Below are 26,059 nucleotides of genomic sequence, written 5' to 3'. Positions count from 1 at the left end.
AGTCCGCTCTTCTTTGAATATGTTCATTACCTGCTTTGGCTCTTTTTGCTGCACCAACATCTCTCTGTGTTGTAACACGCTCTGATCTTCTATTCTGATCCTGTTCTTGTCTCTCTGATGCTCCTTTCCTTTGTGCATGCTCATCATCCCCTCTCTTCTGTTGCTTGTCTCCCTTCCCATCCCTCTCCTCCACTCTCAGTTGCTCAGGGCTTTGATAAAACCTGCTTCCACTTCCTCGTTTAGACCTCTGATCATCTTTAGGTGTGTTCTGTTTACTCTTACCAACTCCACTGCCTTGAATGCCATCATTGGAGAGGTCATATAGTGTCAAGACCTTTCCTCTCCCTGCTTTCTTTTCCTCATCATCTGTTTCCATCCTCTCCCCATCTTCCTGTTTGTCCACACTAACAGGTTTGAAGTCATCTTGACCAACTTCCTGTGTACCTTCTTGATCTTCATACATGTTCTGTTTTACTAATCCTTCACCGTCCCGACGCTCTGCATCCCTGTCTAGGTATTTTGTTGAAGCCGTTCCTCTCCTCTCCTTCCCTCCACCCTCGTCTCTATTTTTTTGGTGCTATTATATACTACTTTGTGTATAGCCAGGAGGCTATGGGAGCTTATTCTCACCACATTGACCATTATATGCATAATGATGAATTTACTTTTCATACAGGCACTTTAAGTAGGCTACATTTTGCTGTCAATAAAAAAAATGTTGAATGCAGGACTTCTGTACTAGGCTACTTTTCCTCTAAACAATCAGAGTACTTTCTACTTTCACCACTGCAAAATAAGTCTTTGCTTTTTGCTTTGTATGATGAAGAACGCCCCCCACCCCCCATCGTTAATTCCTTAAGATCTTCTGACCAAAAAACAACACGAAACCATAATTAAAAAGCTCCTTCGTCGACTAAACGTTTGTCTAACGTCAATGGAAGCGTGTCAGGTGGACTTAAGTACAATGACTCCAAGTCTCTCAGAGTCAAGATTGGAAGCTCCTTTTCAACCGAACAGGAGAAATGTTACGACCCTCAAGACGGAACACTTACATTTGTGGATGGGGAGGATGAGTTAGACTGTAAGTAGCCAAATGTCATATTTAGGCCTGTAGCGTTATAAAATATGATGATAGTCTTTAATAACACTTCTGCTATGATTTATTTGTAGGCTATTTACGTTTAAGTTTGCAGTAAAAAAAATAGTTTTAATAGTAAAAAACAGACATGCTCAAGAATTTGCTCAACATTTTTCCATTATTTTTATATAAGGGTGAGTCCAGATTTGTGTGCGGCCAAACCGACTGTAATGTTCAGTGGAAGTTCGATGAAGTTTGTAAAATGGCTCTGCTGACCCCCGAAGAAAAGAAGTACTTTGAAAATAAAATGTTCAGTAACGCTGCCAAGGTTTTCTTGAAAATCAAATCACTAAGTATCTTCGCAAACTATTAAAAAAAATTGTATGCATACAAATACAAAGGGTGATTATAAAAAACGTCTCATTTTTGTTTTTTCTTTTAATTTCACGTAACAGTGTCCTGGTTGCCAGTGCCGCGTGGTGAGAACTGATCTCTCTGATCTGAGTGTCCGATGCACCGTGTGCACAGCTGAAAAAAAAAGGATTTTTATATTCTGCTGGCAGTGTTTGAGGGAATGGAAAGGTCCGGCTCCACGTTCAGACCGCTGTGCAAATGATGGCTGCCACAACGAAGCTTTAGAAATATTGAAGAGCAGCCCTGACATCACCTTTAATGAGGTGAGGGGGGTCACTGGCTGTCCCTCCTTCCGTGCATGTCCCACCTGTGGTTTCCTGGTGGAGCATGACGGAACTCAATGTAAAAACGTTGTCTGTTACCAGTGTAAAGTGGAGTTCTGTTTTGTGTGCCTGAAGCTCACTAAAGAATGCCAGAGATTACAGCCATATAAAGTGCTTTGCTCTAGTGGTGTGGCACCGAGACAGACCTCTATACCTGTGTGGTAGAGGACATGAATCTGTTGATTTCACTAAATGACTGTGGTGGAAGAAGTATTCAGATCATTTAGAGATGAAAAAGTACTACACCACACAATAGAAATACTTATAGTATTTTACTGATGTAAGTATTATCAGCAAAATGTACTTTTATCGAAAGTAAAAGTATTAATTATGCAGAAGGATCATAATCAGTGTTATATGAACATATTTTAAAGGATAATTTATTAATGATACACAAACATTTTAATTGCACTTAAATGTTGTGAGGTTTTGAATGCTTTATATACTTTTGGGTAGCTTAACAATGCATTAAACCGGAAACGTAACTATAGGTGATAAATGCAGTAAAGTGATAAGTAACATTTCAGTTTGAAATGTATTGAAGTATAAAGTCACAGGAAATGGAAATAGCAACTAAAAGATGTACAACATTCAAGTAAAGGTGTTACTTTTCACTACTGTTATAAATGGTGGAGAAGAAAGGGTGGTTAATAAGTTATTCACTGGCAGGACATTAAGACAGCTACCATTTGCGTGTATTCTCCAGTTAGTTGAACGTCACACCTTCAAACTCCTTGACATTAGCGCCACCTTCTGGTCATTGTTTTTACTTACAGCCCAGCCAATCAAAAGCCATCCTTCAATCCTTCTCCTTGGTGATTTTAGCATTCACTTTGACTCAACTGAGTGCAAACAGCTTCTACGGTTTTACATTTTCACATTTTCCCCACAAGTGGTGATACAAATCAAATGCTCCAGTTTCTACCTGACTTCCTCATCAAGCCTCACTGATGGTGGAAAAGTTGACAGCCATTCCCTCTACATGCACAAGTTAACAAGTTACAGTATTCCTCATTCTTTTGTGGAAAATACACAATAAATCTTAAGCAGCCCTATTGCAGTCTGCAGCCTGTGCATACAACTGAATATAAAAAGGCTAAACAACCAAAAAAAGAGGACAACAATCTGACAAACAAAAATTACAGACAATAGGCTAAATAAAAAGAGGCATGGGCACCGTGACGGGTTCCATACAGGATTCAGAGCATTAATACAGCAGCAAACATCTATTTGCACAGAACAGGTGGAGGAGTAGAGCAGAGAATGAAATCATTCCCTTCTGTGTGTTTTATAACCCGAGCATCTCTGTGCTTCTTTTACGTAGCCGGGCCGGACATGCATCTTAGTGCATGAGAGTCTCTCTGTTGGGTCCCACTGGCTAGCTCATGGCCTCCAACTCTGCTGATAACGGAGCACCCATTCTCCGTTTCCCCAGCACCAAGTAAACACGGTTAGCTGTGTCAGCACTGTTGCCGTTGTTTGCGCTGTTAGCATCGTTAGCTGCCGTTGAGAGCCGTGTGGTGGCAACGGAAATGCTCTCTATTGAGCACCTTTAAGCAACAGAAATTAAAGTCATTAAAGCATGTAACTCTGAAACATTAAATCAATTGTTACGTGTAGTAGGCTATTACTGTAAACTACATTTTAAACTAATTTAAATGGAGAATTATTTTATTTTTTAAAATAATTGTACTTCTTGTGCCACAGTCGCAAAACTGAAAATATTTGTTGATGCTTTGAGCAAAAATCAGCAAAAGTTGAACAAAAGAAAAGCAACAACAGAAGACACACTGGACCGTTTTCTAAAAGCACATTTGTGTTCATGAGACAACATGTTAAAGAAAGACCAAGTGGTTGTGAGCTTCTTTGGGGAATCATGCCATGTCACATCAAGTATGGGTTCCATACAGGATTAAGTTGAGGGGTTTATTTTTGCAATTATAGAACAGATATATACAGAATATAGGTTTTTATATATTTTAAAGGGATGACTTACTTACTTTGGTTTTTGCTCTTTTTGTCTCCCAGATTCCAGGAAGCAACCACGTTCATGAATGAGTAAGCAGACATATCGTGTGATTAAAATATAAATTAAGTTTAGACGTTTTTTTTACTGTCAAAGTAAAAGGTAGCAACACAAACAAGATGAAGGATTGAAGGATGGATTTGGTTGGATGGACTGTAGGTAAGAGCAATGACCAGAAGGTGGCGCCATTGTAAAGGAGTTTAAGTAAACTGCTTCTTCTTCAAAAAAGTTACAATATTTCAGACACAGAGGTCAAATTTGTTGATTTCATACTAAAGAGAGAGGAAGCTGTATTCTGAATAAATGTTTTATTGTTAAAAACTAAAACTTTGTCACTCAAACTGACTACAATACAATTAACTTCCACATCCTGAGGTGGTGGTGCTCATATTCACTGTCAGGACATAAATTACATCTACAGTACCATTTAAGTACAATTTTAGGCACTATTTCCATATCCTGCTACTTTACACTTCTTCATCTCTACATTTCAGAGGGAAATACTAGAGCAGTTCATAAAATATGAAAGTAAAGCAGTTAAAATACCACACTTCACAACATTTAAATGCATTTTCTTTACAACCACAATGTTTAAATTGTGGAAAGAAGGAAGTGATTCTCATGTGGTCTGATCATTTAGTAAAAGTACAGAAAAGTTCTAACAGTTATTGAAAGAAGGTATGCAGTTGAGTTCGTGTCTGAGATATAACAGTTATAATTATAAGAACCTTTAAAATGAATGAAATAAAGGGTGTATTTGTGTTTTTTTGAGATCGCAGTGTTAAATCCACAGATTCATGTCCTCTGCCACACAGGTATAGAGGTCTGTCTCGGTGCCACACCCTCAGAGCAAGGGTAGTAATGTGAAGCTGGCTTTAATCTCAGACATTCTTCAGTGAGCTTCAGGCACACAAAACAGAATTCCACTTTACACTGGCCACAGACAATGTTTTTACATTTAGTTCTGTTATGCTCCACCAGCGAACCACAGGTGGGACATGCCCGGACAGAGGGACAGCCAGTGACCCCCCTCACATTATTAAAGGTGATGTCAGGGCAGCTCTTCAATATTTTCAGTGGGTTGTGGCATTCATCATTTCCACAGTCCCCTGACCAAGTCGGACCTTTCCATTCCTTCAAACACTGCCAGCAGAATGTATAAGTCCTTCTTTTTTTAGCCGTGCACACTGGGCATTGGACGCACAGATTGTTGAGGTCAGTTCTCATCCCACGGGACTTGCAACCAGGACACTGTCACATGAAGCAGGAGAAAGGTTTAAAAATTCATCCTTGAACTTGCAACTATTTGTTTCTAATGCACAAATACGATTTGTAATTGTAAATATACTTACAATTTTGATGTCCAAGAAAGCGTTTTTAAACATTTTCTTCTCAAATTCCTCAATTTCGTTGCGGGTCAGAAGAGCCATCTTACAAACCTCCTCGAAGGGCCACTCAACATCACAGCCAGTTTGTCCGCACACAAATTTGTAGCCACCCTTAAATAATATAAAGGAAATCAGAGAAAAACATTAAAGAGCAAAAAAAGCCAATTATTTTGCAACAATCAGTTATTAACAACATAAATTCCTTCATTTAATTTGTTTCTTCTGTCAGGTATAAGGCCAGAGGAGCTGCCTATTGTTAAGAATTAATGGACATCCTGCAGCCAATCAGAATGAAGCATTCACCAAAACTCAGACATGAGTCTCATTTATGCACTTCTAGTCCTGAAGTCGATGGGTTTTTGGATATGGTTCTTTGGTTAGATGTCTAAAAGTTCTGCGGTTAACATAAGGTTAAGATACTTTAACGTGTTGTTGGACGATATAGAACACGCCAGTAAATACATCTCTCTGGAACTTTTACGTTTTTAAATATTTGTAAAAACAACTGTTGCTAAGTGGCTAAATGAGACTACAAAACGTCATGACTGGTGATATCGTTGTGTGTACTCACGCTGGTGTAGTTCGTTTATAGCCTATAAGTTAAATGTTGTATTCTGCCAATTACATTTGTGCGTTTTAAAATCATAAAAGTGTTGTTTGTTAAGATTATCTTGCTGAACAAAAACGTGAAAGTATCATAAACACGCCTTAATTTCTGCAATAATCCAAAATCCTATGAATAAATCGTATAGGCAACCTGCACAAAACTTGTAGGTATCATACATTTATATTCTGCAATAATACAACAAGCCAATCTTATTGGCATTTTGTCGAGGGAACCGGTGTGACGCTAACTTCCGGGTTGGCCTCCAAAATACCGCATACCTGCAGCATTGTAACTCGCATTGTGTCTTTTTCCTTTACTATTAAAACTATATTAATACATTTATTACACACGCTCCAGCGATATGCATGTTGTCAGAGAAGTTAAGTCACTACAAGGTGTATTTAACTACAAGGTATAATTCATTACAAGGTGTATTTAACTACAAGGTATAATTAATTACAAGGTGTATTTAACTACAAGGTATAATTCATTACAAGGTGTATTTAACTACAAGGTATAATTCATTACAAGGTGTATTTCATGAAGACGGTTAGGGTTAATAACAAACCTTGTCCAGCTGCCGGCGGCACCAGTGGGTGAGAGACATCGGAGTGACAGCATGGCCGCAGGACATCTGTGCTCTGCGGGACTTGTAGTTCGCGCACAAAACTACGAGACACAAGCAGATGAAACGATGTGCAGTGTTTTATGTTATTATTACTATGAATAGGCTATTTAAAATGTAACAGCAGCCAAGGTAAGAATATAATCTGTGTGGTAATATATAATTAAAGTGAAATTTTATACTTACAATCTAAATCGTCATCTCCGTCTACAAATGTAAGAGTGGCGTCTTGGATGTCATAACACTTCTCCTCTTCAGTTGGCTGAAGGTGCCAGAGAGAGAGACTCCTCTCCCGTGTAGCTGATGGTTTGTTTCCCATGTTGCCTCCTTATGCTCTCGGCTCTTCTTATACAATTACGACTCCCTGCACGGCCTTTAATGTGCGCGCGAGCCTATTCGTCTTTTTCCGTGTCGTCATGTGTTATGAAGATGACAGAAGTGACGCGTCTTGTTTTTTTTTCTTCTTTTGCATAACCTATATTGGGATCCACCGGAACAGACACACCTCATACAATCGTCGCAGAGGTGTCCGGCTCTCAAGAGACTCGGCGGCAAAATGAAAATCCAGCTGAAAATAAATGGACCAACAGGAGAGGAAAAGATCATCAATCTGTGCGAAAAGCAAGAGGACATGAGCAGGATCACTGTGCAGCAGCTAAAGAAGAAAATAGCTGAGGAACTAAATATCGGTAAGCTTTCCTTCTTTATTAAGTAGTATGTATAATGTTACATTATATAGTCTGTATAAATAAAGAGACAGTTTATTTAACCCAAAATGCTCCTTGATAAATCATTTCGGCAAGCAGCTGCTCGCTGGACACACGATAACACATTTAATCGCAAGACTAAACCAATCAAAAGGTAAACATATAGCCTATTATTAGGCTATAGACAGCGTAGTGTTTTCTTTGATGAGGGGAAAAGTCCTTAAAAAAACTTTTGTTTATGGTTCTGCTCCAAATCCTCCTCATGATAATCCAACATGACATCTGATGTGAGAACTTCCTCTGGGGATTCCCATTGGACGTTGGGGAAAAAGTAAACATAAAGTGTCCTTTACTTTCTGCTCAGAGGATGACTTCCGGATGGTCTACAAAACCAGGCTACTGGAGGAATCCACCGTGCTGTCGTCCTACGGGATCCGAAATCTGTCCACCATCCACACGCTGCTGATGCTGCCCGGGGGCGCCTGACGTGATGAAGACGCACAGAGACTGTGAACGTGCCCTGTCCTTACTTGATGGGGTATATGTTAAAAAAAAACAAAAAAAAAACGTATATGTTTAAAGTGCCCTGTGGTAAATAAAACATGATAATGGTGGATCAATGAAGAACGTGTTACATGCTGCTATGCCAGAACATGAGTTGTTTCCTTTGCCCAATGTCCCATTATAAACATAATTAAATACCTGTCAGGACTTAAAATGAAATGTCTAAATATGTTTTTGTAGAAATAAAGTTGTGTTGTTTTACCGGTTAACATGTCTTTCTTTATTACCGCCAAGCTGATGGTGTTTTTAATATTCTCTTCCTTATAATAATTCGACGTGACACCCACGTGTGCCAGTGAATGCTCTCGATATGTCAACCAACAATGTGTCCCTTTGTTTACATAACGAGTTATGGTGTGGGGTGACAGGCAGGTGATTCTTCGCAGCAAAGTGAATTATGATCTGCAGGATAAACAATGTGTCCTCATGAGAAACTCATAACAAAGAGATCAGGAGAAACTGCGAGTAAAAGAATGTAGTGAGACAACATTCTGTAGTCTGTCAGTAAAATCAAAAAACAAACAAGAACAAGGATGTGGTTGTAATACACTTTACATTTTAATTTTCTTTACTTCCTTATCAGAATTACAAGGAGTTTTTCTTGTTTTACAAAAAGCATCTGCGGTCTTGCAGCGAGGTTTCAAAATAAAACCGCACCTTTAATATTCCCTTAATTCGCATTAAGGCTCCTAAAGCGAAACTGCCGGTTGAGACATTGAGAGGAAGCCACATCCTCCACTACACCGTCCTGAAGTCATTATGTGAAGGCCGGCTGTCAGTGAGTATTATTCTCCCTCTAATATCTTGAAGTATCCTCCCAGCTGTTTGAAAGTTATTTCAATCTATTTGTTTTGAATCCGCGCAGCTATTTATTGTGTCTGTCTTCTGTAATCAGTGTTAACCGTTAATCACGGCTTGGATTACATCGGTGTATGTTACAGTTGCATTGCACGCGATGCCAAACAATAACACGCTTTGTTTACCCTCAGATTACGTTCGGGACCATCGTAGAAATGTGTGCTTTAAGGTGCACAACCCGAACTTTGTGTAGTTCAGTTCTGCTCGTTTTTCATTTAGTTTTTTTTTTGCTGGACTGGAATAATTTAACATTTTACTAGTTAAATGTGAGTTTATTCTCAAACTGAGAACCAATCGACAGTAACCAAGCTGTATAAATCTAACATTCAAAATCCAAATTATGAGACAAATTATCTGCAAGCACTGATTTGGTGCAACTCCCATACTTATATTTAAGAGAGATCATTTTGTTGTTTATGATACAGATTTGCTGAATATCTGTCTAAATATTCTGTGGTGTCATGAAGAGAGGAGCAGCGCCCCCTGCTGGACTGCACAGCGTGTCAAAAAGGCCTTTAGTGTGGCTGTGGAATGCAGTATTGACATTTGATTAGAAAAATAAATGTGAACAAAAAGGTTGAGATTGTAACATAAATGACTCTGTGTGTGTGTCAGAAACACAGATCATGACATAAAAACATGACAACATATTTAAACGTGAGGCAGAGAAACAAGTAGAGACTTTGAGTTTAGTTTGCCGAGTGTCTCGAACCAAAGGGACTAAAAACCAGTTTGGAATGAGAAACGCTTTGTTCTGGTGCCAGGTGAGCGCTTTCATAACCGCCACAGGTATTACTGGCATTATTAGTCAGACGACGGAGCAGCAGCTTCAATTGGGATTACCCTGTTAGGATGCCAGATTCCACAGTGAACACACTGATATAAATCTGGTTTAATAAGTGCAAGTCATCGCCTTCTGAACTGAACTGAACTAAAACAAAAAGGTATTTTGATCAGTGGAAGAACCTGTAGCAGCTGAATGTAGCTAGAAGAAGAAAAAGGATGGTCATCCTCTTTAGTCACTGATTGGAAAACAAATTGAAATTCTTCTGTTTCAAACGGTCTCCTCTGCAAAAGACAAAGGAAAAACTTCACAGGGTAACAACACATGTTCTATCCTTCTCTATCAAGGAAAGATGAGCAGCTCAAGAAAACGACCGAATAACGAGGCCGGAGTGGTAAAGTGGAAGAAACGAAAAGGGAACAAAGATGCAGGTGAAGTACCAAATATTACTGCAGGACACTTGGTGCAGGAGAGAAAACAGAGATTAAAGGAAAAGTGGGCCCACGATGTACAAGCACAGCCGTCACGTTGATGGGAGACAAACCAGGGAACTTAATTCAATAACCGGTCACAACATCTCGGAGATATAACAGGTTTTGGGAAAACAGTATTTAAAAGGGAAACTATTTGGTTTCATCAAAATCTTCAAATATATATTTCAACAACGAGTGTCACAAAGACACAATTAGCTTATAACTCACAAAAGCTTGCTGTAGTATATTATTGACATGTGTTTTGAGGTACCTATAAGATTGGTGGCTGAGGTCTCATTGCTCTATGTTTTCATATCTCTAACTTAATGAAAATGCTGTAATGACACTGCTTTTCTTTCCTTTAAGTGACTCCGACACAGACGCATCATTATGGTCTGCATAATCAGGGCGCCACATGTTACCTCAACAGTGTCCTGCAGGTTCTCTCCATGACAACAGAGATCCACCACAGGTTTGGAAACAGCTGCTTTCATCTGTAGACACTAGAAGTATCAACAGGAACCATTGTTGTATAGAGTGATACATCTGGTGCTGGTTAGGGACGAGATAAAAAGTCGCTCAATTTCTCAACAGCATGAATCAGTGATGATGTTAAGTTTAAAACAGACTGAAATAGTCATCAATGAACTCACCTCGTCCTACAGGCTGGAGCCAAAATCACAAACCACAAGTCGAGAGCTGATAGTCGTCTTTAAAAAACTGAAGAAAACATGTCAAACAAAAAACACCGGAGAGAGTTTGGCGATAGAGAATGGTGAGTTGGTCACAGGAAAGTCACAGCTGGAGATTCACTGCAATGCTTTGGTGTTAGGGGGTTATAGTGGAATCAAATGTACATGTACACCATTTTCACCAACAAAGTGATGCTGCTGAATGCCTGGAGTTGATTTTATTCAAAAATCAGCCGACAAGCCTCCGAGGTGAGCACTCATGTAATCCTTCAATCTACCAGCTAACACATCAGAGAGCTGTGATATACGCGATCCAAGAGCCAAAGAACCGGATCTTCAGCTGAGAAAGATCTTTGAAGGCCTGAAGGAAGCAACATGTAGAACAGAAACTATCACAGCAGCATTCGGGATCCAAAATGGTAAGATGGACTGTAATACAACCTCATTATCAGTGATAAATTAAAGATGTTTTGATGAAATGTATACATGAGAATGATGTTTGTTTGCCTTTTCAGTTTATGAACAACGAGATGCAGCTGAATGCCTGGAGATGATTTTACGTGAGATCAGCCCAGAGGCCTCTAAGGTGAGCACTGATGAAATCTCTACAGGTATTTACAGGTGAACTAATAACAAAGCTCTGATATACGTTTTATTTGTATGTCAAGGTTTTCCAAGGAGCGCTGAGAGAGACAACAAAATGCTCCAAAGGCCACAAACTCATTGAAGAGACGAATGAGTTCTGGACTCTTCCACTGCCACTGAATGACACCAATGACTCAACCTACAGCGTGGTGAGCATCCTGTTCCAAACACACTGCTGTTGAATAAAGAAATACAACTGTAGTTTGGAATTTATTACAACATTTGTGTTTTTACAGGAAAGCGGCTTTAAAAGGATTTTCCAGTCTAAACCGCTCAAAGGAGTGTACTGCAACGACTGTGGAGAGACCACAGAGGCGACCAGCGTGAGCTATCAAACCCCTCATGTAGACTGGAATCAGATGAATAGTTTATTATATTGTCTGTGGTGTTTAATAATCTTTCCTGTATCATTTAGGGGTGTGAGATGGTGGTATTTCCTCAGATTTTGACTCTTCTCCTCAAGAAATTTGACATCGACAACACCACCAGGAGACATTCCAAAACAAACCGCCGTGTGCATGTGCCACGCGCGTTAGAGACAAAGGTAAGGAGATTTCACTTTGAATGGTGCTCTTTATGTTTGCTTTAAATATAGTTTCACATACAATGTTTTTGCAGGACAAGAAGTATGAACTGTATGCGCTGGTGAATCACGTTGGCAGTCTAAGAGGTGGACATTACACGGCCACCATCCGGTCCAATGAGGACAAAACCTGGTACAGGTTTGATGACACTCGCGTCTCCAAGGTGAGGATTCATTTAATGCATCCAGTATGACGAATATTCAAAACCTACAAACAAAATAAATATGTTTTCCCCAAATGTTGCAGGTTAAGGAGCAACTATTTGCAGAAACCGGGACTTACAAGTATGCTCAATTATTTCCATTTCATCATGTCTGACAGAGCTGAAAAAGGTCCATTTAGTCGCTGTGCCGGAGCTTTTGATCGTATCACACAATCTTCATCAGCAGATGGAGATTCGTATTATAAAAGTTACATTTTCTCTTATTTTGAAGCACTTAAAAAGGACTTCTCCATAAAATGCCACGAACCAATTTATGTAAAATGATCTAAAGCTTCAGAACCGCTCCAAAATGGACCCAAGATATATTATATTATCTATCTGGAAACGTTTGCTGTATGTTCTAAACTTTTTTCTGTTATTGTTCTATGCAAACAATCATTTCAAAATGGTTGTTCGACAGTTCCAGCACTGCCTATCTGCTCGTGTACAGAGGTAAGATCACCTGAAACCACCCAGGAATCACTCGTGTCCGTAATATCAACAGATAATTGATTCATATATTTATTTCAAACCTCAGCAAAACATGACGACACAAACCAAATCCCTCCTCAAACACAAAACACGAGACACTCCAGTCAACACCCCGACAGCACAACAGTAGAGATAGAAAACGGTGAGGAGACAAAACTTTTTATTTGAATGCATTTTAATTAAAGCGCCTGATAATTCATTTCTGTTTTACTTTCCCACCAGATGAGAGTTCTCCGAAACTCTGCAAGAGTCCAACTTGCAAGATGACTCCCTTTTGGATTTCACTCATCGTTATCGCTTGTGTGATAGTTGCGATCCTTATTGTTGCATTGCCAATAATATACAGGTAGGGAGGATTTATGTCGGCACTGATCACTGGTTCAACCAGAAACCTGCTCTCACGGTGATCATGAAAACCTTTTGTATGCGATGTACTGAACCATGTGGACACCATGTTGACGATCAAGGGACACAATTAATGTAACACCTCAGCCTCACTATTCATTCTGTTAATGTTGTATTTAGAGGTTGTTTTTGTCATTACTCTTTTTTTAGTATCACTTATTAACATCAGGTTTTGTAAACGTTCAACTGTTCATGACTTTGCTGTTTAATAAAAACATGATTAAAATGATCATTTAGTCAGAAAACAAGCAAACAAGCCATCAGTTTATATTCAAAGGTTTTTAAAAAGGCGGTGCTCGCTACGGCTCAGTGGGGTCCTGTGGAGCAGAGTGGACCCTGACCCTGCAGAGGCCACACTTCCTGTAGGACCCCACGGCTGCAGCCAGGAGGAGACACACGGCAGCAGTGATGCCGAGCGCCGAGGCTGCAGTGAGCTCTGCAGGATGTCTGAGGGGCGGCCGGGTCCCGTTCTGGGCCGAAGTTAAAGTCTCACTGACCAAAAAAAGCAATGAATTAAAGCAAGTGTGAGTTACAAGGTTGCTTTAAAGAAAGAGGGTGCTCGTTTTAAAGTCGTCCTTGCCTTGTGATAGAAGCAGGAAATGTACCGACAGCGTCTGGAGGAGGAGTAACATCAGCGTACAGACATAACCTCCGGTCAGGGCAGCGGACTGAACCCTGGAACCCTTTTATCTGACGGTTAAAAACAGCAAAGACAGAACACATCAAATAATAAAGTTCAAATAATAACTGGGGATCCAGTAATAACAGCAAATAGGAAAGCATTTGGTTACATTTAGGGTTGTGTCATGTTACCTGAATGGTGCCTCCTGCTGGACAGTCCACCCACTCAGAGCCTGACGCCTGGATTTGGAACCTGTTCGGTCCAGTACACCTGTGTCTGTAACAACGTCCCTCCACAGAGCTGCCGGGTAAAAGAAGCTGACTCCGGTTCTAAAAGAAAGACAGGTGTAGAAGGAGGAAATTAATGTTAAATAAAGGAAACCGTTGAGCATACATTCACACACACACACACACACACACACACACACACACACACACACACACACCTGTCTGGTCAGGCCGGAGAAGAAGCAACGGCTGTGAAAACCAAAGACCTCTCCGCTCCAATCCTCTTCTCTGCCATTTTCCTCTTTCCAACATTCACTCTGAAGAACGAGAGGAGGAAAAAGAGTGAAAATGTAATTCTGCAGTGGCAATAAAATACAGTAGATTGCAATTAAAAAAGGCACAAGAAATAGAAACCACCCCATATTCCTGCTCTGCAGAATTGGAACATTAGAGAGTCCAGAGCAAGGGTGTGAAGAATGTTGATCATTTTGGACATTTTGAAATCAAGTAAAAGACTTCAAAATGAAACAAAATGAGTATGGAATAATGTATGTATTTCAAAATCTGAAGGATATAGTTTGGAGAAGAGTATCACATGAGAGGAAATAAAACTTACTCCATTCTTAAGGGGTTTATACACTCGACAGCCCTCCAGGTGTGGATCAGTCTGGCACTCCCCCTTGTGGAGGTGAAGATAATGACACCCAAACCCACTGAGAAGAGGGAATAATGATGGAAAGAGAAAAGTGACCCACATTCTACTTTTTAAAAAAAACATACGTTGTAGTGTATATATTTATAAATCTACCTGCCAGTGCAGAAAAAGGATGAGGACTTGTTCTGACAGGCTGACAGGGAACCAAACATGGCTCCTTCACCTATAAAAACACATTTATCTATCTTTTCTCTCCTGCAAACAATCTTAAAACAATGAGTCAGGCATTTTTGTAATCATGATAAAGCTCTTACAGATGTATTTACATGATTACATTTAATATCTCTATCTTTCCTTACCGTCTCCCCAGACTAGACTCTGTGCCCGGCTCAGGTCTACAGCGTACCAGCCTGTGTCCTGCAGTGCAGCCAAGGTGACCGGGTCGATCCGGACTGTGGTCGGGTCCCCCAGCACCGCCGCCATGATGGAGCCCTGCAGGACCCGGGACTCCCAGTGAGAGGACACTCTGCCTGGAGGAACATCCTGAAGGAAGGAAGTGTAAAACACGTAAGCAGAGCACACGATGGATCTGTAAAAAAAAAGGGTTTGGAGCTACTCAGTACCAGGTTCTCCAGCGGCCCCCCCAGCTCAGGGTCAGTGGACCCCAGGTGCCTCTGCAGGGCCGAGATAACAGACGGGGTGTAAATCCTCATCTGGCCCGATGCATCAGAGTGAGTCACTCTGCCTCGAGGAGAACAGCCAGCACCAACTGCATCACAAAGAAAAACACGTGAGAAGAACCATCTTCTAACCAGTGCGTATGATCATGAATGCATCTTTGCTTTTCATAAAGTTATTATCATAAAAACATCAGAATGTGTCTTGAAACCTTGAGAAGTGGAGGAAAAGTCTCTCCAGGTGTTGAAGAGCTCTTTAGAGAAACCAAGTGCATGAAACAGCTCATGGATCACAGTCTGGAAAACAGATGAGTACAAATAATTCAAAATCAGACAATTTAAAAAGTATCATGAACAATAATATTAAAGACAAACCTGTACAGTCGCCTGGTGGCTGTATGTGGCTTCTGTCAGTCTGTCCCGGCAGATGACCACCACCCCGGCTAAAGGTCGGCCACAGGGGTCCGTCTGACAGTGGACAGCGTAGGCCAACACGTGAGGCTGAGAGGTGAACAGGACATGTGAGACAAGGTACAAATATAAAAGCAGTGAGTGTTTAAGATGTGACGACAATACAGAAATATTACGCTCATAACACAGTAAAGTAAAGTCTTTTTTTTTAAAGATATAATTATATTTTGTCCACCTTTAACTATTTACTTTAAACCAAGTCTTAAGATATGTTTTCATTAAAGTCTTCTTCACCTCTGCTCTGCACTTGTCAGTGGCCTGAACGTGGAGGTAGAGCAGGAAGTCGGTGTCGGGGAGTCCAGCACCTTCAGGACGCAGCTCAGTCCTTCGAGGGGAATCAGCTTCCGGGTAAATATCACATCCAGCGAGATGATCATCTGGGATCTGTCGATAAGAGGGACGGTAAAACAAAGCGCGACTGGATTTTAAGTGCTTTGTGTGCACCGGTACGTGCTGTGTACATCAATACTGTAGAAAATCATTGGACTGATACTTACTGTCACATCCAGACAGCTCTCAGCTCTGTAGTTGTTGTTGGCTCGACCACATCTGAAAGAAGAAAACTGTAAAACGGTCTGTCAATCTTAAAGCGAGAGAAGATACACATCTGGCAAAAAGCACACACTACACACACACACCTGTTGTAGTTGGCAGTACTCAAATTCTTCCACAGAAACTTGCAGTATTTATTGATGTCTCTGCTGAGCAGCAAAGGACCCGGCCCTCTGTTCACTATAGAAAGGTCAACAGGTCATGATCGTACATGTTAGCCCGTTTGTGTGTGTGTGTGTTTGTTCACCTTCAGGGACACATTTCAGACTAAGGACCAGTTAATTGGGGGACAGCTTGTCCAATTAGGGACAAAAGCCGTTTCCCCAATTGGAAAAAAGCTGATATCGGGGTCAGTAGTTAAGGTTAGGAAGCAGTAGTTATGGTTAAAGTAAGTATACGTCTCTAGGATATGAATGCAAGTCTATCTAATGTCCCCAAAAGTGACACAGGTAAGTGTGTATGTTTCACCTGACAGTAAAGAAGACACCATCCTCACAGCCTCCTCCACCGCTGCCTCCAGCCTCGCTTTCTCAGCCTCTGATAGGCCGTTGCTTTCCACTGGGATCCAGGTCTGGATCCTGATTGGCTGCGGAGAGGCTGGAGCCATCGTTCTCAGGCGTCTCCCCCGCGTCACCGACGGGCCACGCAGAGGTGACGCCTCGCGTCCCGGATGATTGGTTTGCTGCCCAGAGGCTAGCGGGGGCTCTTGCCCCTCCTGGGCTCTGAGTCTGGGCTCGGTGGGTGCGCTGTCTGGGTGGAGGGGTGCAGCTCGGACCACCCTGGCCTGGGCCTGAACCTCGTCGAAGATGCACTTCTGCAGGGTTCCAGGGAGCTCCACCACCACCATTACCACCAACATCCCCACCCAGAGCCGCTGGGATGGAGGTAAAACCATAATTACAGCCGTGACCTATTTCAGGGTCACAGCGAGGATGATGAGTAGTTGTTCGACATTTTGGTCGAGGAGCTTTGCTAAGCGGCAGTTCATTGGAGCCTATTTGGATAGATGGTCTCATGTTGGCAAATAAAACATGCATAGATGTAATAAAAGTATTAGCATTAGGTGGAACTTAAGACCTCAGTATTTCTACAATTCTGGCCATAATTATGCGCTCGTCTTGTACGTAATGTTAAACCACTGAATGCAAATACGACTTTTCAAACACAACAGAAAATATTAAACTAAATGCAGATATACATTTCAAATCGCTTTACGTTAAAGTTCTTATTCAAAAGTCACACATCAGTTTGTTTAGCTTACTTGTTTCATGGCATTCGCCGGTTGTACTTGATATAAATAAATGATATGCTGCAATTTTGACAGCCAATGAGGTCATTTTAAAAAGGTAGAAGTAATGTTCAGATGCCTGTTTTCTACAAATATGAAAATATATCACAAACTTAAAGATAATGTTTTCCATCATCTTTCAGGTCACATTTAGCATGAGGGCTGAAACTCTGCATAGCTCTGCTATGAGGAATAAGGACGTGTGTCTGCTGGAGCAGCTGTTAAATATAGAACCGATTTCAGCTCCAACAATCACTTTCCTGCAGCATTAATCAATTTAATCCAAAGTACTCATGATTACCTTCTCATGACCACGTAGTCTCAATCCTCGATGGCAAACAGCTTCATTTTCTCTGCATTCACCTTTTATCCTGAACACGGGGAGCGATGATCTGCGTTTCCTCCAGAACAACCACTGAAGAGCTCCGTTAGGAGTCTGTGAATGTCGACGGGACTTTTGAATACAAAGCACAATGCAACGCCTCCGACATCCCCGTTAAGGTGTCAGGTGTGTTTTCACCCACACGACACACAAACACACAAAACCCAACACCTAAAAGTGCAAATCGTTTTAATCTCAGCCACATTTTTTACTTATATACAGTGAAGTTGACCCTAACAAACCATAAAATCACTTTCTCTCTTATTTAACCTTATTAAATTGCGAATTTAAAACTTCCGACATCGACCCAAATACATTCAACAAAGCAAAACAACTTAAGAGGGAAAGAAAATAAAATTAAATGTAACTTGCTGAAATAAAAACACCATCAAATGTACAATACAAATGGCACACCACAAGTCCGTTGTGTCAAAATGTGACAGAATGCGATCGACTCCCCTCAAGGGTTGAAGATTCAAGTTATTTAGTGAATTCGTCACGAGGGAGCCTCATCGACACTAGACACACACACACACACATCCTAAAATCAGGCACCGAAGAGATTGTCTTTTGACACATTTGCTTTTGTAGATTACATACATTCACGTAAGTGTGTGTGTACTCAGGACACACAGTTATTGTATGTCGCTATCAGTGTGCACTAAAATACGGGTCCCAAAAAGTTATTGCCAGCTTGCAGAGTACATGCATTGTTATTTTTTCTTTTATTCACGTTATAATAAAGCCACTGATGTGTCGATGCGTGCCGTGCCGTGAGAGAAACATGTGTGCCTCCGTGTGTTTTGGTTTTGCGGTGCGTCGACGGGGAAACTCCTCAAAAAGGCACTTAAATAGGGGAGATGAATTATCTTCCGATTAAGATCATCTGTGATAAAAACACGAGATTGGATGCGAGTGGCAGAAGTATGCGGAGACAATCTACGGACATACCCCACTGTCAATGTAAGACTAAAAACGCAAATGCATTCACACAGTTGCAGCCATACAATACTTTCCATCGAACCATTCAATCGGACAGCAGCCTGCCTCAGTTTTCTGGATAGGGAAGATTCATCTGTGCAAAAGTTTACCTTCAATGTGCAGCCGAGCGTTAAGAGAGTGCACATCCAGCACTCGCCGACGCGTCCTCTCAAACATACGTCAGCCATGCTTTTCGTCTAAAACTGATATCTCAAGGGAGGTCTTTTAAAAGTAAAATACTTGTTTCCATAAGTCAACAAATCCAACTCAAAGCTATTTCAAAAAAGGCACCAGACTTGCACAGTGCGGGCGAGTCTCCTGTGCTTCAGTTCAAACAAATGTGGAAAGACTGGGTTTTAGTTTGTATCAGTGAGTGAGGGAGATAAAAAAAAGGAGGGTGCGTGGGGGGGGGGGGGGGGGGAGCGAGGATGTCGTTCAGGTGAGCATGGGCACGTCATCCTCTGAAGTGGTGTCTTCAGACAGCGGGATGAGCAGCACCTCGTCGTCTGAAGAGGACGAGGAGAACGAAGGGGAGGCGGAGAGGGGCATGGAGTTGGCGGAGGAGGCCGAGGGCGAGGCTCTGAAGAGGGACATGCTCAGGCCCAGCGTGTGGAAGATGGAGGCCAGAGAGGGGCTGCTCGGGGGCACGGCGACGGGAGGAGTGTGGGGGGCGACCGGGGTTGGAGCTGGGGGAGCGTACGGAGGTGGAGGAGGGGAAGCGGCAGGCGACAGCGGCGGGAGAAGAGGCGGGGCTTCCTGCTGCTGGTGCTGCTGCTGCTGCTGCTGCTCCGACTGACCCAACAAGCCGAGTTTCTGAGGCACCGGCTGGTTGACGGCCTGCACGGCCGACGAGGAGCTGGTGGGGGTGGAGTGAGCCGGTTCCTGTCCGGAGGGAGCGGCGTCCGACTGCTGCTGCCCGGACGCCTGACTCGGCCTGGACGGGGGTCTGGGGATCAGGCCCCACCTCCTCATGCGGCGAACGGCCCGGCGGATGAATCGGGGCCTGCGTCTGCGGTGTGGGGAGTTGGCGGCGTCCTGACGGAGGAGCTGGAGAATTCCCCGCAGAGAAAGAGACGAAGTCTGAGAAGGAGGAAGATGTAAAGTAAGTAAGTGGAAAAGAGCAGTTAAAACACCCTAAAAGTTGTGTGAAATCATTTGAAATACAATACTTAGTATTCATAAAATCTAGATCCATGTTTAGGGAACCTAAAGTAAGTAGCTTGGCCAAATCTAATCAGACAGAGTAGGCTTTGATTGATCCACTTAATCCCTCAGCTGTCCTCACCAGCTAATAACAAAGCTCCTCAGAGTGACCCTGCTTTGGCAACAGCACATCCTAACACTCTTTCCACTTCAGCCCGCAGCCTGCTGGGGATTAATCACGGCTGATAAAGTGGATCACATGACTTAAAGAGAGATAAAAACAAGAGCTGCTGTAGATTACAGTGTGCTCAACAAAGCAATGGAGCCTCTTTCCAGAAAAATAAATACGGCAAAACAAGCTGTAGCGTTTGTCGGATAATCTAGTCTAGACAAAGTCAGGAGCTCTTTAATCATCCACTGGATGGATTTATTGATCATCAGATAGCAGTAAACAACTTCCAACACGGTGCATCCCAGCATGCCATTCGTCTCTCACCTCATTGGGGTTTTCGGTGGGGAAGTCCTCCACTGGCGGGATGATGCCCTGTGCGATCAGCTGACCGTAGGAGGGCGGAGCCTGCTGCTGGATCAGCTCCGCTTCCTGGCGGCTGATTGGTGCAAACAAGCTGCCAGACACAAACAAACAGACACATTAACACACACACGCTTTAGTTTCTACTGCCAGCGCATTTTCTGAAATTAAAAAAGTACGACACAGTAGAAGTGGCTCTCAAAGCAGTTACCTGTACTCCCTGGTCCTGAGCGAGTACAGCTTACAGGTGCAGCCCATGGCGATAACCAGCAGAAGCCCGCAGACGAGGCTGCCCACCGTGGCGGCGGTGATGACCTTGCGCGGCAGGATGACGGTGCAGTTGAGCTCGTCCGTCCCGTCCTTGCAGTCCACCTGGCCGTCGCAGCGCCAGCTCTCAAACACGCACCTGCGGACGGGAACAATGGGCCCTTTGTGAGTGAGAGACTCGGTTCCACGTGAAGTCTCACCCTGAGGCGCGTTATAATAAAAACCACATGATTGTAAAGCAGCTGTTTGATGGCACGCGATTAGAGACTGTAACAGTGTTTGAGTCTGTGTGAAAAGATGTGATGTAAGAATCAATTTATAAGCTATTAAAAAGGAGTTGAAAACCAATTTTACTCAAATATTGTTGCTGAAAATATGACTTTAGTAGTTTCTATTATATATTGTGCTTATTATGGGAAAATGTAACATGACTGAATATGAGAAAGTATTTATTTTTCTGTCATTACACAGAGTTTAGTTCTCGTACTCCATAAAAATCAATTAAGAGTGTGACATTTTCACACACACACCTAGCAGCACTGATACGTAACTAACCACAGTGAAGACACAAAGCACTGTAGTTCATTGACAAAACAATCTATAAAACAACCAACAATAGCAGCTGAAAAGCTACTAAATGGAGCTTGAGGAGAGACTGTTTTGTCAGCAGCTGCTTCGAGAATAACAGTTACAAATGAGCAAACTCAATCTCCTGATGAAGACTGTGAGACGGTGATAATTCTGTCGGGATGAACATCTTTTCAGTCTCACACACACTAACCTGTCGCTGTCACAGTGAAAGGTCCCCGGCTGACACACGGTGCAGTCCCTCTCGTCGCTGCCATCGGCGCAGTACAGCTGGTAGTTGCACCGCTCCGTGACCGGGTAGCACACCGGTCTGCCGGCGAAGTGGCTGGACGGCACCGCTCTCTGCCCCGCCACTCCGCAGGCAAACTGGTTCAAACCGCAGCCCCTGCAGCCCTCCTCGTCCTTCCCCGTCTCGGGACAGTCCCATTTCCCGTCGCAGCGTTGCTCCTGGGTGAAGCACCCTCCCGCCGATCCCCCGCAGCGGCCCTCCCAGGGGGGGCAGTAGGTCCCGACGTGGAACGTGGCGTTGAAGCCGCTTCCCTCCGAGCCGAGAAGAGTCTCGTACGTCATCGACAGCAGGCCGGTGCGGGACTCAACTTGGATCGATTTGTAATTGGAGGCGCTGGTGATCTGACAAGATGCAGGAAGGGAACATCGGGTTACCAAAAGCTCTTTTAAAAAGGGTTTGGATACATTGTTTAGTTTAAAATAACTCACAATTTTGATGACGTCTCCTTTGCCTTGCTCTCCGTTGTCCACGGTGAGTCTGTCCCCGGGTCCCAGCACCAGCTGCTGCAGGTCCAGTCTCAGCGGCCTCGAGTCCTGGGGGTCCAGCGTCCAGACACAGAACAGCGCGGGGCCCCGGATGGCTGGAGGGGAGAAGGTCCCGTAGAAGGTCTGGAGGAGGCCTCCGCAGGGCCACTCGATGGGGGTGGGCGTCACAACGAGCTGCCCGCGAGTCTGAGGCTGCTCTCGATCCACCTCCTTCCCCTCGTCAACCTTCTCCTTCATTCGCGCCCAAATATCAGCTTCAGAATCGATCACGTAATGTCTCTCAGAGTCCCGATCGTAGTTCTTCTCCGAGGACGTCTCTAGCTTGGCTTCTTCTGCCGGTGAGATGGCGTACTTTGGGGGTTCAGGGGTCTCCGCTTCTTCTTCTTCTTCTTCTTCTTCATCACAGCCCTGTTCATCGGAGCCGAGGCCCGCACCTGCGCCGAGACACTCCACCCGACCGTTACAGCGCCAAGAGAAAGGAAGGCAGCGCCCCCGCTGGCACTCAAAGGATGTTACTGGGCATTCACCAGAGTCTGGATGTGTAGAAACAGAAGAGTATAAAAAGATATTAAGAGAGCCATTAAGATATATTACTATGTGGTGCACCTTGATTGAAGGGGACAGCACATTCCGAATGTTTTGACACAGGCATTGCTATCATACCTCTGGCGTAGCTCAACAGAAAAGACGACACGGGGAACTGATGCGGGAAGAAGTGGTGCATCACTGTAATATTTCCCCCTGGGAACTCCATCGGTTGCGGCAACTTGGAGCCACAGAGGACAACCGGCTCACTGCCATCTGAGGATTTTATAGACACCCACTCCTTCCTACCACACGGTGCTGAAAACTGTGAAAAGCTGAGAAAGGGATTTAGATTAACGATCGGTGAAGACATAATCTAATTTGCATAAAATCACAAAAAATGTGAATCCCTCTTTTCTATGTCGTAAAGACAGTCACTACTTTGTTCAGCACATCTCATATTAATATTACATAAAGTGCCCTTACCTGAGAACGATGGGTTCTTCTTCCGAACCCTTGATGATCCAGCCGTCGCAGGTAGAGCCGAAGTGGTAGGACCAGCTGCGGTAAGCAGAACTCCGGATCTCCCCCACTTTGTTGTCCAAGATCTGCAGGGAATGGCCACAGCGAGCTGCGACACAGAAGAGCAAAAAGGTTAAGAAACATTGAATAGGCCTTCCATAACATGGGGATACAATGCTGATTAGTTTGTTTCCTTACTGGAGCTGAGGGCCGGCTCAAACCGGCTGCACGCTGCGGAGGAAATAAGCAAAAAGCAGAACACGTCAGGCAGGTGTTTTATCACAGATTGTAAACGTTGTGCGATAGGAGCAAACACGACCTTTGCCTGATACACATTTAAAGTAGGCACCTCAGACAGATACACATTCAAAGCACACTGTTGAATTCACTCACCTGTTATGGTGAAAACTAGGAGGGCACGGATGCCGTACGTGACCGTCATCGTGGGTTAATGCTTCCCCTCTAAAATGTTGGAAATTATATAAAAACTGAATACTTAAAAAAGGGTAAACAAACGTCAGAGAGGGGCCATTTTTGGGAGGTTTGTTCAGGAAGACTTCATCTGTAAAGTGAAAGAAGAAAAAGCTAAATGAGAAGCGTGTTCGACCAGTTTGTCAATCATTAAACAGACTCATGTTATTACTCCCCTGTGAACGATCATGACAATAGATTAGTAATTTAAGTCATATTTCCGCTTGTCAAATGATCTCACCTCCTGCTGTCTTTGTCTTCTATGTTTCTAAATTAAATATATTTGGATTTTGAACCATCTATTTGTGTGGCTTTGGGGATTAATCTGCTAAAGTGCTCCTGCTTTAAACCTATTAACTGGATTAATAAACATAACTGTGATTAATTGAGTCAAAAACCCGAGGTACTTCACTTAAGGACAATATCTCTGGCCACAAAGAAGTGAGTATTGGTATGTACAGTAATATCCCAAAACAATACATTACTGTTATGGGTATTGTTAGCGGTGCCGCTTGAAGTTATATTTATCTTGAACATTGTGTTCACACACACACACACACACACACACACTTCCTTCCCATAATCTTCTCAACAATGACGCCAGGAACCATTTCCGAGACGAAATCGTCGCCACACAAATAGTTTCAAAGTCTGTCCGTTATTCCCAGTAAAGTAAAACAGTCGTAACGCCTCGTGTAGTTCCCTGTAAGTTTAGAAAACGTCCCGAGAAAACGTTACGAGATAGTTTCGGTTTGAGTCACGAGAGCTTTAATCGCTAGCTAGCCTCCTAGCGAGCTAGCTGCTAATGCTAACGTCCTCACTTTTGTTTTCGTTTAAAACGCTTTTTTATAGACGGAGACACTACGAGAAAATGTCTCCGAGCACGACACGGAGTGTTTTAGTACCCGAACAAATCATAACATGTAGGTCAGAAGAGGCAACAACATAATAAAAATGATTTTTAAAAAAGGGGACACGAGCCCAGTACGTCACCATGTCAGTCGGCCTTTCTTGTTGACAAGTTCTGATCTACTTCCGTATATTTTAGCCCGTGACAGGAGGGGCGGGGCTTAATTGTTGTTGTTTTTTTCATTCATAAACTTAAGGTTTTTGTGCACATTAAACGTTTTATACTGAGTACATGCGTTAGTCACAATACTGTATATTCATATATTATATTTATATATATTCATATATGTAAAGGAGTTAGTGTGAAATGTTTATTTCTAAACACAAGGTGTCAGTATCGGTTAGTACAAATATACAACATTAGTTTTAATTCACACAAATGTTGTAAGAACCTACATTTATTTAAATTTTATGCTAATTTATACTTCTAATCCAATGAATTTCAGCATTGGAAGAAAACATTTTCAAATATTTTACATAAAGATCTCATCCAGACATGTTTTGTGATATATGAAAGTATCATGAGTATGCATGTATTTTACTTAAGCACATTTATAAAGAGTATAAATACGTAATACCGCTATCCTGCTTTCAATATTAATGTCGGGCTGATGTTTAATTACCTCACTGAAAATTCCTAAAATTACACCTCGACCTACTCCTCCTCCCTGAATGAAAAATCCAGATGATTGTGCAAATATTTTTCCATTTAAAAAAAGTCAGCTATGCAAGATGGCTTCTGCTTCACTATTAAAAGCCCATTCACAGTGTAGCTCAAACATCTAAGTGAAGTAACAAGATGCCAAAAAACGTGTTTGAGTGAAGGGAGACTTCAAGTGAAAGTAACAATATTGCAGTTTAGATAAAGGTCTTGAATATAAATGTTTTCCAACTTAAAAGTTCAAAAAATAAGCAAAGTAACTAGTTAGCTTCCAGTGTTATATTATAATATCTCTTGTGTTTGTTCTATTATATCTTGATCTACTGATGCATGAATGTATAGTATCTTAATGTTGCTAATTTACTTTTTAAACAACCGGGTAGCAATGTCTCTTGCTTTATAAATTGAGTATTGAAATGTCTTATTGACATTTAGTGTAAAGATGGATATGGCTTTTGTTGTAGAGTTTCAGAATGTAAGTATTCAGAATGTACTTTCACAAAAAAAAATACTAAATGTAGAAAATGTGTCTTTTAGACTAATAATAATAGTAATTTAAAACAAGTGAAGCAATGTCAATTTCTATGCCAAATCACACAAATTAAAATATATTAAAATCTGCCTTTAATGTCGAGTCTCTTCAGATTGGTATCTGTGTCAGCGTCAATTATCGGCAGCTACACTGATGAACCTGGTCAGCCATGAAAAATAAATGACGTCTGCACATCTGGAGGAGGACCCAGAGGAAAATCCATCTCTCCCTCTCTTCCTCCCTCTCTCTCTCTCTTTCTCTCTCTCGTGACCACGTCCACACGCGCTGCAGACAATCCTTCCAGAGGACAGGAAGCCAAACTATGAAGCTTTAGCGGACACCAGCTGAGCGTTTGTCACCGCTACCTCTCGATTTTTGGCATTTTGTTGAGTGTTTTCAGCTCAGCTCCGACT

General features: G+C 42.4%; 4 protein-coding genes across 4 annotated transcripts; 1 reads left to right on the top strand and 3 right to left on the bottom strand.

Annotated features, from left to right (window-relative positions):
• Positions 1-4,178: 4,178 nt before the first annotated feature.
• On the bottom strand, positions 4,179-6,824 carry LOC306714659 (putative E3 ubiquitin-protein ligase ariadne-2). The gene is made up of 4 exons (XM_079184737.1): positions 6,648-6,824; positions 6,405-6,505; positions 5,194-5,340; positions 4,179-5,092 (listed from the first exon to the last, which is right to left on the bottom strand). The coding sequence occupies exons 1-4, from the start codon at positions 6,778-6,780 to the stop codon at positions 4,637-4,639; spliced, it is 837 nt and encodes a 278-aa protein (XP_079040863.1). The 5' UTR covers positions 6,781-6,824; the 3' UTR covers positions 4,179-4,636.
• Positions 6,825-8,374: 1,550 nt separating this feature from the next.
• On the top strand, positions 8,375-13,132 carry LOC306715014 (ubiquitin carboxyl-terminal hydrolase 50-like). The gene is made up of 14 exons (XM_079185231.1): positions 8,375-8,510; positions 9,722-9,805; positions 10,214-10,319; positions 10,513-10,622; positions 10,821-10,958; positions 11,055-11,125; positions 11,208-11,333; positions 11,421-11,507; positions 11,600-11,728; positions 11,803-11,931; positions 12,015-12,052; positions 12,392-12,423; positions 12,509-12,604; positions 12,685-13,132. The coding sequence occupies exons 2-14, from the start codon at positions 9,727-9,729 to the stop codon at positions 12,810-12,812; spliced, it is 1,269 nt and encodes a 422-aa protein (XP_079041357.1). The 5' UTR covers positions 8,375-8,510; positions 9,722-9,726; the 3' UTR covers positions 12,813-13,132.
• cirop (ciliated left-right organizer metallopeptidase) lies at positions 13,124-16,966 on the bottom strand (the record flags this gene model as incomplete). The annotated part of the gene is made up of 13 exons (XM_079184594.1): positions 13,124-13,557; positions 13,681-13,818; positions 13,935-14,033; positions 14,333-14,429; positions 14,525-14,594; positions 14,731-14,914; positions 14,995-15,140; positions 15,261-15,345; positions 15,424-15,549; positions 15,754-15,903; positions 16,017-16,068; positions 16,158-16,251; positions 16,540-16,966. The coding sequence occupies 13 exons, from the start codon at positions 16,964-16,966 to the stop codon at positions 13,432-13,434; spliced, it is 1,794 nt and encodes a 597-aa protein (XP_079040720.1). The 3' UTR covers positions 13,124-13,431.
• Positions 16,967-17,913: 947 nt separating this feature from the next.
• lrp10 (low density lipoprotein receptor-related protein 10) lies at positions 17,914-24,559 on the bottom strand. The gene is made up of 10 exons (XM_079185044.1): positions 24,538-24,559; positions 23,467-23,635; positions 23,272-23,304; positions 23,038-23,182; positions 22,690-22,886; positions 21,970-22,559; positions 21,446-21,882; positions 20,609-20,803; positions 20,362-20,491; positions 17,914-19,802 (listed from the first exon to the last, which is right to left on the bottom strand). Exons 2-10 carry the CDS (start codon positions 23,513-23,515, stop codon positions 19,158-19,160), a joined length of 2,421 nt encoding a protein of 806 aa, XP_079041170.1. The 5' UTR covers positions 23,516-23,635; positions 24,538-24,559; the 3' UTR covers positions 17,914-19,157.
• Positions 24,560-26,059: the final 1,500 nt, after the last annotated feature.

The sequence above is a fragment of the Pholis gunnellus genome (genome assembly GCF_910591455.1).
Source record: "Pholis gunnellus genome assembly, chromosome: 23".
Classification (NCBI taxonomy): domain Eukaryota; kingdom Metazoa; phylum Chordata; class Actinopteri; order Perciformes; family Pholidae; genus Pholis; species Pholis gunnellus.
This window is presented reverse-complemented; position numbering and strand designations above follow the sequence as displayed.